This window comes from Haliaeetus albicilla, chromosome 1, assembly GCF_947461875.1.
Source record: "Haliaeetus albicilla chromosome 1, bHalAlb1.1, whole genome shotgun sequence".
Lineage (NCBI taxonomy): Eukaryota > Metazoa > Chordata > Aves > Accipitriformes > Accipitridae > Haliaeetus > Haliaeetus albicilla.
Window position 1 is genome coordinate 41,239,425 of NC_091483.1, and position 10,053 is coordinate 41,249,477.

General features: G+C 37.5%; 1 protein-coding gene across 1 annotated transcript in view; it reads left to right on the forward strand.

Moving 5' to 3' along the window:
* The window catches only part of TLL1 (tolloid like 1), a 141,158-nt gene extending 134,960 nt beyond the window's left edge, over nt 1-6,198 (forward strand). Inside the window, exons 20-21 of the mRNA XM_069786523.1 lie at nt 2,755-3,005; nt 4,910-6,198. Of these exons, the coding sequence (XP_069642624.1) occupies nt 2,755-3,005; nt 4,910-5,044 (386 nt within the window). The 3' untranslated portion in view covers nt 5,045-6,198. The remainder of the gene's footprint in view (nt 1-2,754; nt 3,006-4,909) is intronic.
* The last annotated feature ends 3,855 nt before the right edge of the window (nt 6,199-10,053 follow it).

A 10,053-nucleotide genomic window follows, 5' to 3' on the forward strand; every position in this document is an offset into this window, starting at 1 on the left:
TCATTTACATTGCCTGGCCTCCAGCCACTGCTGCAGGAGGTTGCAGGTCTGCTGTAGGTCCTGTTCCTATCTGTCAACCCTCGGGGGATGTCTCTGACAAATTTGGACATCTCAAATATCACTCAGTTTAGGATGCTGTGTTGCTTCCAAAATGACTGTAATAATTCAGTATGGCAATGTCGAATCAAATTTATAACGTTGCTTCACTAGTTCGGGTAGTGTGGGTTTAAGCTTTTCCCATCTGTCCAGCTTGTTAAACAGCCAAGAGACTACCGCTTGATTTGCTCTTATGGTTGTAAGGGTTCTAGAAGCCCCTAGAAAGGTCAGGAAACACGAGGAGGGTTTTGTTCCTTAGCTGATCTAGGAAAAAAGTCTTTCACCCAGGGCTGTCAGATCGACAGCATTTGACAAGTTGGACATATGCCTGTACAGTTAGATGTGTGCATCGTACCTACGGCAGAGCAGACATACCTGCGCAATGGAGAGCATGATGGGTGGTGCAGCTAGGTTAGTGCTGGTATCAGGGCTAAGCAAGCGGTGCTGCGTAGCACTGCGCTGTTCTGTGCAGACCCATCACAGCCTGTCCCACACGTCCTAATGCAGCGCGGCATTGTGCTGGCTGGATGTAGACTTTTGAAACTACAACTTAGTCCTTAAGAAATTTAAAATTTGACTTGTGATTTCTAAATTCAGTACTTTATCCTAAAATATAAGGCTATAATCCGTGGGAGAAAGGCAGGGGAAAGTGAATTGCCATTTTCTGCCATTGTTAGTATGGCGACAAGATTCCTTTAAACTCCTGTCCGCTGTAGCAAGCAGAGGGAAAAAATGCAGACAGCTCATTAAACATTTTCTCCTTAGCAGCTGTTCCATATCTGAAGCGGGGAGATGTTCTTAATGTTGGCAACAGTCCTGTCAAAAAAAAAAAGAGGAAGTAAATGAAATCAAGAAAAGGAAGAAAAAAAGGGGTGTGCGTGTGAAATCAGTATATTAGAATACCAATAACTCTTTGAACTATCCAATTTGGCAAATTTTCTTTATTATGTGCTCCTATCTGTTCTTTAAAAGCAAAAAAAATTTGAAATTTCAGGTTGAACAGCAGTTCATGCATAATGGATTACTCTACTTACATAATTTATATTTCCTGTTTTGATTCCTTCATTTCCTTATTAAGAAAAAACCACACACGTTTTTAAAATATAAGGATTTGCTTAATACTGTCATTAACTCCCGGGTGAAATGTGACTCCTCACAATATAACATTGCAATTCATCGTGTTTAATGTGGGTGGAGTCCATGACGCTGAAGTCAAATTCAAAGTATGTCTTCACCAAAGCTTAGAAATGTTTGAAACTTGCGATTTGTTTCAGGTTATTATAAAATGATCAACTTATAATATCTACATTTGATCAAAATGCAGATAGGATTATCTATTCATTTATTTATAAAAATTCAATCTAAACTTATGAATCTCAGGTGTTGGTTGAAGCTCATTTGCACTTGGTGTTTTTATGGGTGCTATAAGGGATGGTTTGTTCCTGATGAGAAACCAAAACTAAATTATGCTGTTTTCATTGAAATCCTTGTACCCATAAAGTAAAAAAGCCTCCACGCATCTCATGGAAACATAATAAACAATTCATTTTTTCTTTTAGGTACAATTTTCCATCTGTTTTTGTTGCATTGCAATAGCCCTTTTAATTGGCAAATGCATAAACCCTATACATTTAGGTTACTGTAGAAGCTGAATTCACTGGCTGTTTAGGATAGAATACTAGTTTTAATTATAGCTGCTGAAAATATTTAGAAAGGGTAAAGTACTAGCCACTGTATTTTTTATTTTTTTATTTTGTTCAGTGCATTTTCAGCAATTTCTGTTCTCCAGCAAACTGGCTAAAGAACAGCTTATTCAACTATATAGTAAAATTAATTCATATTTAAATTATGAACTTTTTGAGCAGTTATAAACAAGCTCTAAAGCCCCACATACATTTTGCTACTGTGTAAAAATAGAGATTTATACTGAAATAATGGCTTTGTCATAAGGCAAGGATTTCCTGCTCAAGACTTGCCTCAAGAGGAGGCTTTCAGCTACAAGACTTTCTCTGGTAGCAGCAGCTTTCTCCCGGACACGATGTTTTGCAGATTAAGACCTGCTCATGCCCATGAACTATGCAGTGAACAAGCTAGCGAGCTTGGCAGTGGTGTTTAGTATTGAGCTGGCTCTCCAGGCACTGCATGATGGTTAAAGCTGACACTTCTATGAAACACAAGACTTTCGCACTTGATCGCTGATTACATGTGTGCTAGAGCTGATCCTCCACTGCCACTTGCAAATGGTGTCGTTAACCCATGTGGAAACATTGTCACCACTGAAATGTGGATGCCCCACCTACAGCACTTGCTTTGCTGGCCACAGGCACCTCTAACATGCCTACCCAAAGAATGTCCTACCACTTGAACTACATTCCTTATGACTTTGGTGTTCCCTGTCTTTTTGTCTTTCACTTGAAAATTATGAAATATGCTCAAGTCTCTGTAGTTATAAAACAGAATTTATATAGGAAAAACTCAGAATGAGGGATTTGTATTCATTCTGGGTAGTACTTCACTCTACATCTTGTTTGATTGAGCTGCTTGTGGTATAAAAATGCACTCAGCCTGAATAAGGCTGGGCATCTATGAAAAGAAAATGCTAATTTGCACTGAATAAGCTTCTTCGTCCTTTTTTTTCTTTTTTTCCCCTCCGTTTAGAGTGTGGTGGTCGGCTGAAAGCTGAAACCAAGCCCAAAGATCTGTACTCGCATGCTCAGTTTGGCGATAACAACTATCCAGTTCAGGCAGACTGCGACTGGCTCCTGGTGGCAGAGCGCAGCTGTCGAGTCGAGTTAATGTTTCAGACTTTTGAGGTTGAAGAAGAGGCAGACTGTGGTTATGATTATGTGGAGCTATTTGATGGTCATGATAAGACAGCTGTAAGACTTGGTCGATTTTGTGGATCTGGGGTAAGTAACCAGGTACTAAACTTCTTTTTACTTCCACAACAAAAACAATAAGAAAGACAGGGCAGAGGAAGGAAGGGGTCAAGAAGGGAGTGAGGTTCACTTACTACACCTTATAATGAAGATACTAGATTATCTGCTTCAGTTTTTTTTTTTTTTTAATATAAATTTGCAGGCTTGTAGTACAAACATTCCCTTGAAATATTTTAAACAATAAATATTCTTATCTAGTTTTTGACCAAAGTATCGTAATGTTGTGTCAAAATGTAGGTAGCTGACAGTGGAGTGTGTAACAGCACCCAAAAAATAGTTAGCAGCTTTTTCCCTTACAGAGAGAGAAACGTACTGGTGTTGAAAATTATCACATTAAAATTCTTTCAATTTGAAGAAGTCACATTTTATGGGGGGAGGGGTGCTTGGGAAGTATTTATAATATGCTTACCTACTATTTAAATCTGATTTTAGGGAAAAAAAGTGCTCCTGAACTGTGTGCTTAATATGGGCCTTAAGAAAGCCTTGACATCCCATATGCATCTCTGACATGTTTTGACTGTGAGGCAGGGAGGAAATTGGCCAGGTGACATCCTGAAAAAGATATATATTATTTCTCCTTTTAGACTTGTATTGTTCTGTGGGCTGCCTGTTTTGTGAAAGCTGGTGCAATGATGCCACAAGTCTTCATCAATTCTTTATATGTGTTCAAAATGCAGCACACTTTCATACATACGCTCTTTGCCTAGATAAAAGGTTTGAAAGACTCTACATGAGATGATAGGAGCTCTTAATTAACCACATGCCACTTTTTTGATTCAGCCACAGTGCTGGATCAAACATCCCAGTCATTCAGACAAGTTACCTGTAAGTTGGCTTAAATTGTTTTAGGGCATTTTTGAACACTTAAAGATGCAGGAAAGGTGCTACCACTGAACTGTAGGCAACATATTCTAATGAAAATGAATCAACTGAGCCCAGCATCTACTAATTTACACAAAACAATATTTTTCCTTGCAAGTTGCCCTATTTTACAAGTAGGAGAGCAGCAAACTGGAGAATAGCCCAACCTTGGGTTGAAATTTATTTTTTGGGGGGGAGGGTGGTGGAGGGGGTGGTTGGGTTTTGTTGCCATTGTTTTGTTTTGGTTCTGGTAAGATATTGATGAATGGCTTCAGAGGCCGCATAGGAAAGACGGGAAAGACAGGATTAAATAGAAAAGCTATTGAAAGCAAAATAATCCGAACTGAAGTGAGAAAAAGGCACTATAAGTATATATTACCACCTTCTCAACTTTAGAAAAAGGACTTGGTAGTTCAGCTGGTACTTCTGATAAATGTGCTTCAGTAATAAAACAGGCCATCATGAGGGTTATGAAGAATATGATGGAAAAAAGGTACTGGAGTCTGTTGTTCATCTAAAATTATATTGTGTATGGTCCTGCCCAGTCACTTACATGACTGCAGCAGAACTATAGAAGACATCTGGGAAGGATAAAAGTATGAGGAGCTTTGTTTTCTTTGTCTCATAAGAAAAGATTGCAGAGATACTCCATACAAATTGGAGAGGTCAAATCAGACTCAGAAAGTATGATGCCACATTTATTTAGATTGTGCAAAAAGATGTTTTCAGGCCCAGAGCTCAAGATTGAAAGAGTGCACATTTCTGCCAGCAGATAAAAATTCAAACATCATGATTTAAGCTGACCTCCAGCTTTTAGGTGTTTAGGTTGTCATTTCCTCAGTCTGCCACAAAAATTCCTAGCCTATAATTGAGAGCTGACTGAGATAGAAGTTTTCTGTCACACAACAAGGCTTAACAGGAAAAGAGAAATATCCATAAGAGAAAAAATGTGAATGAAGGGGATAAATACACAGAGTGGACAGATAATTTATTTGTTTATTCATTTATTTTAGCCACCAGAAGAAATTTATTCAGCAGGGGAAGCTCTTTTACTTCACTTTCATACTGATGATACAATCAACAAGAAAGGATTTCATATACGATACAGAAGTATAAAATATCCAGATAGCGTGCACACCAAAAAATAACACAAGAACCTCTATGCCAGAAAAGGAGAGTGAGAAAGAAAGAACGCACAATGGAAAGGAAGGAAGGCGTGTCTTTTTTTTAAACTGAAGTTATTAGCACAAATGTTTTATATGAGTTCAGTTGAAATGACAACTTGTAAGACCAGAGACTGAAATAAAATAAAAAAACAAAATCACCTATCCCAGTGGAATAGTCAAGATGATGATGTGCAGACTCCATACTTGACTGTCTCTGCAAAGCTTGTGAAAGGACTTTGCATGCAGGGAGAATATAAAAGCTTTTGTTCATGGTTTGACATTTGTCATAGATGCGTGCAGATTCAATCAGTTGCATTCAGGGGAAGTGACCCTGCAGACCGTTCTTCCTTCTGATAATTGTATGGTGTCCAGGAGGGGAAAAAAGCTCTTTCAGGTCACACGCTCAGAATACTGTCCTTATATCTAGTTGCTTTGACTTTGTATCCTGCAGAAGGTGTGTACAAGGACTTGAAAGAAGATATGAAACGAGAAGGTCTTCCTGCATTGTTCTGTATTTTTTTACAAATTCATCTGTCATATCAGGTTATCAGTGTTTTGAAACTGGAAAAATCCTACTTCTGAAACATAACTGATCTTTAGAGTATTTTGTTTTACTAATGACTGAGAAGTCTGAACTGTTACATCAGTCATCACTAGTTGACCAATCACTAGTTGACTGAATTTGAACAGTGTAAGCATCTGAAAATGTTTCGTTTACTGGTTAAGTAAGCTATCTCTGATGATGTGCTCTTATTTTGCACTGAACATAGAAAGAGACTGAGATGAAAACCTGTCCCGAATCAAAATCTGTGTCCATGAGAAACAGAAATAGTCAAGGATCATCTGAAACTCCTCCTACTGAATTTGTTTTCAGCAGTACATTTGGAACCACTACTAAGCTTTATTTCTTCAGACCTCTTTGTGAATGAGCTAATTGTCTGGTTTAGCTACTCAGAAATGAAGCTGCAGTAGTATCCAAGAGGGAGGTTTCCCAAAGAGGTTTTTTTCTGGGAGTAAGAGTATCTGTGATGGTGGAAAAAGCAAATCAAAACAACAGACCCAGGATTTGTTTGTTATCAAGAGTGAATTCCTATGGTGCTATTCCATGAACATTAAAAACAAAAACAAACAAAGAAGTTTTAGACTTTTGAGCCAACAGCTTGCAGATCATGAATGTCTCACTACGCCTGGCTGCATCTGGAGAAGGAAGGCTTTACTGCTCCAAGGGAGAGTGGGTTGCAACGGCAGCACTAGTCCTGTGGAACAACTACTACTATTGCCTTAGAATCCTCGCACACGGTCAGACAGATCTTCCTGTAGATACACCTCTAATTTGATAAATAATTCGACCACTCAGACATCTTAGTGTATGCGAACAAAAGGATCTTCAAGCGAAAGCCCCATCTGCAGAGCGAGATCATCTGCTGTAAATACAGTGACCTGCTTTTGATGTAGAGATATGTTACGTTTAGAACTGAGATATTCTATGTGCTTTAGGCCATACATGGCTTTAGTCATAAAGTATATGCATTATGTAAGTATTGTATGAATGAGTCTCCAGGGGAGTGAGAGGAATTGTATGAGTGAAAATGGAATTGTTTCTTTACGTGCCAAGTTCTGTCAGGACCCTGTTTGACTGTAGCAACTTTTCTTTAAAGGCTTCATAGACAGATAACGAGGACTTCTAGTTGGCAAGAATCAAGTTTAAACAAAGTATTATGTTTAACTTACAAGAAATATTATTTTGATATCCTTTGATGTAAGTTGCTACTCAGATTAGCTTAGTTTCTGTTACCTTACTATGAACATACATTGGCACTAATAAATCTGATCTTTTTTTTATAAAAATAAAAACCAAATGTCTGTATAGGTGTCTTTGGTTGTTTTAACAGCACTATTGCTGCTCATATATTACTGTTTTCCTTTCCAGACAGCTTAGATATATGAAGTTCAAAAACTGAGTAATTTCTGTATTTTTATAATGCTGCTCCACAGTCCTTTTGTTTGGGTTTTTTTTCAGGGTGTTTGCACAAGAAGTTAACTGCAAACATTTTTTCCAAGGTCTTTTACTACAAAATTCAGGCAGAAATATTACTCTAGTTTAAAAAACCAAAAAGTATTCTTAACCTTGATACATAATTTATCAGCTGGGTGGAATTCCAGTGCTCGAATTTCTGAGAGGAAAAGCAAGCAGCAGCAGAAGCAGTGTCTCCCTGGCATGGGTAGTCAAAAGGAGTTGGGAAAGTGTGAGGCTGGGAGCAAGAGCAAATTTCCCTGTTATCTTTTTTCCACTATTCTATTCCAGTCTCCTCTTGATATTAATCGCCCTTCCATTTGCTAAACAAAATATCTGAAGTTTTCCTTTTCTCTAAATTTGGCTTTTTTATTCCTCTCAGGGTTACTTTAACAGCCACAGGGTTGAGCCAAGATTATTATTTTTTGGAAGGTTTTTTGTTCTTGTTTTTGATTCATACAGGCCCCTGTATAAATCCTACTATCCTATGTTAAGTAGTGCAACTGGAGTAGTTGGGGAAGAAGGTTAGACTGGGCAAGCTGAGGGCAAGAACACCATATAGTGTATTTCCAAGACATTGTGGAAGGTGATTCTTCGCGGTCATATCAAAGTATTGCTTTTGACCACAGTATGTCTGGGATTATTTCATATGCAATATGTAGAAGTCAGAAAAGAGTTGCCATAACTTTGAATACAAAGTTTAATTTTATTTCTCTAATTGCTTATTCCTTTTTAGATCCCGTACACTTAAGAGTAGTGAAAATGAGGAAGGTGTTCTTAATGATTATCTTGATGATAAATGGACCATATGGATCATATCTTTGCATTGGCCATGATCCTAGTCAATGCCTCATGGTGCTATCAGATGCTATTAAAAACATAATTATTTCTGAGTCCTAGGAGGTTTTCCTGATGTAAAGAAAATTGCATATTCAGTTAACTCCCTATTTAATGTAAGTATGCCTTATAAATAGCCTAACAATAAGAAAACAATGAAAAAAATCATTTATGCTGATGAAATGATGAAAAACTTTGTGGCTTATCCTAAAAGTCTTTGAAATGGAGAAATTTATTCACAACATATTGATTAAAGATCTTGCCTGTTGAATAGTCAACAAAACAAGATGCAAAATCCAATGGGCTGGAAATCCAGCTTTGAGACCTAGTTACAATGCATTTACTGGCAACACTGCCAGCAGGGTGAGGATGATACTTATTCTGCTTCCTATTTGACACAAACTTTCTTGACTGTGGGTAAGCTGCTGGATTCAAATTAATTTTCCTGTAACATCACGTAAAGTTTTCTTCTTAGCTACATAAAGAGCTTCTGATGTGTGCTGAGTATTATTCTTTAATGTTGTTATGTTCAACATAAAGCGTTAAGTTGATGGAATATGCTGTATCTGTGTGGCTGACTGGCTCTTGAAGAATTCAAGTCTGTAGCAGACCAAATTCTGTGATCAATACCATGCTTAGATAAGAGGGAAGATAAGTTTGTGAAAGGCTTTTCTTTCATCCTTAAAAAAAAAGAAAGAAAAAGAATAAAAATCATCAGTGAAAGTCAATTAAAATGGCTGCCTTACATAAGAGCTGCGAAGGTCTAGCTGAAGTGAATAAAGCAAGGTAAGTGTACACACAGCACATATTCTGTTCTTTGCTGGCCCTTTGTTATAATCTGCAATATATTTGAACAATCTTGCCTTGCTCTGAGACCCATGAAACAGCAAGTTGACCTAAGCATGGGTGAGAGCCAGATCAGATCCTTAACATAGTATTGCAGCATTACTTTTTCATTTAAAGCAGATTGCTTTTGAACCACTGCAAAAAATTAGATTAATTGGGTGGAAGCTTTATCCACCTGGGGAATCAGTTTTGCAATTGCGCTATGTTGCCAGGGGTGCAAGTGGCACACCTAATTTTTTATAACAGAGGAAATTGTTGTTGACCTCACAGGCTGTCTGCTGTGCTAACTCTAGCTGTGTGCTGCACCACCATAGACTGTGGTCACTGCTGAGGCACACTGGAACTTTCTTTTATAATTAAATGGTTCTGTTCTGCCAAAATTTACAGATCTCAGAGTTTAGGGACCTGGTATAGGTATGTAATTTCAGGAAAGTATTCAGTCTTAAAATAGACCTGAGCAGGAACCGGAGGGGAATTTTCCTTTGACTTCAGGTCTTAAATTGGGTCCAAATGAGTAATAGGAGGGGATGGGTTTTATCACATTAACATATGTGATCACACCTATTGGCACAACCTTATCTAAGGACTTGCTTTTATTTTGAGTTTATCATTGATTATTTTGATTCGATTATTAATTGATCAGTCAAAAAAAGAAAGAGGAGGAAAACCAAACAAAATGCCTGGAAAAGGAAAATATTAAGATACCACAGATACAACTACATTATATTAAAAAAAAAAAAAAAGTAGTCTCCAAAGTCAACACTGTTGCTGATATATTAATTTTTCAATGCATCTTTTGTATTCTTTAAAAATGCTTTATGCTGTATTGCTTTCACTTACCTGAAGGAAGAGTTAGATGATTAATTACATTGGTTAGTGACTATTTCAAGCAGAGAACTGAAGACAACCTAAGGAATGACTTGCTTTTTGTTCCTAATGATGCATATCCTGAGTAACTACCTGTTTGTGAGAGGGAGTAACACTGGGCTATAGGTCTTACAGGTTGTTCTTTTCCCCTCTAGCACTCTCAATTTTTGCTGCTTTAAGCTGAATACCTGGGGTAACATTTTACATTATTCCTTGTGATCTACTTCAACCAATCAAAATAATAGGCAGCTGCTTAATACCATTGTTTCATGAAATCAGGGTGAATGAAGTCTGATTAAAACAAAAAGAACAAAGGAAAATGCCATTTGTAAATTATTCTTTGTTAGCAAATGTTCTCATTTCTCCTAGTTTCTCATTCTGAGTTCACAAAGGAAGCAAGCTGTAGCAGATGCAAAAAATATTTAGG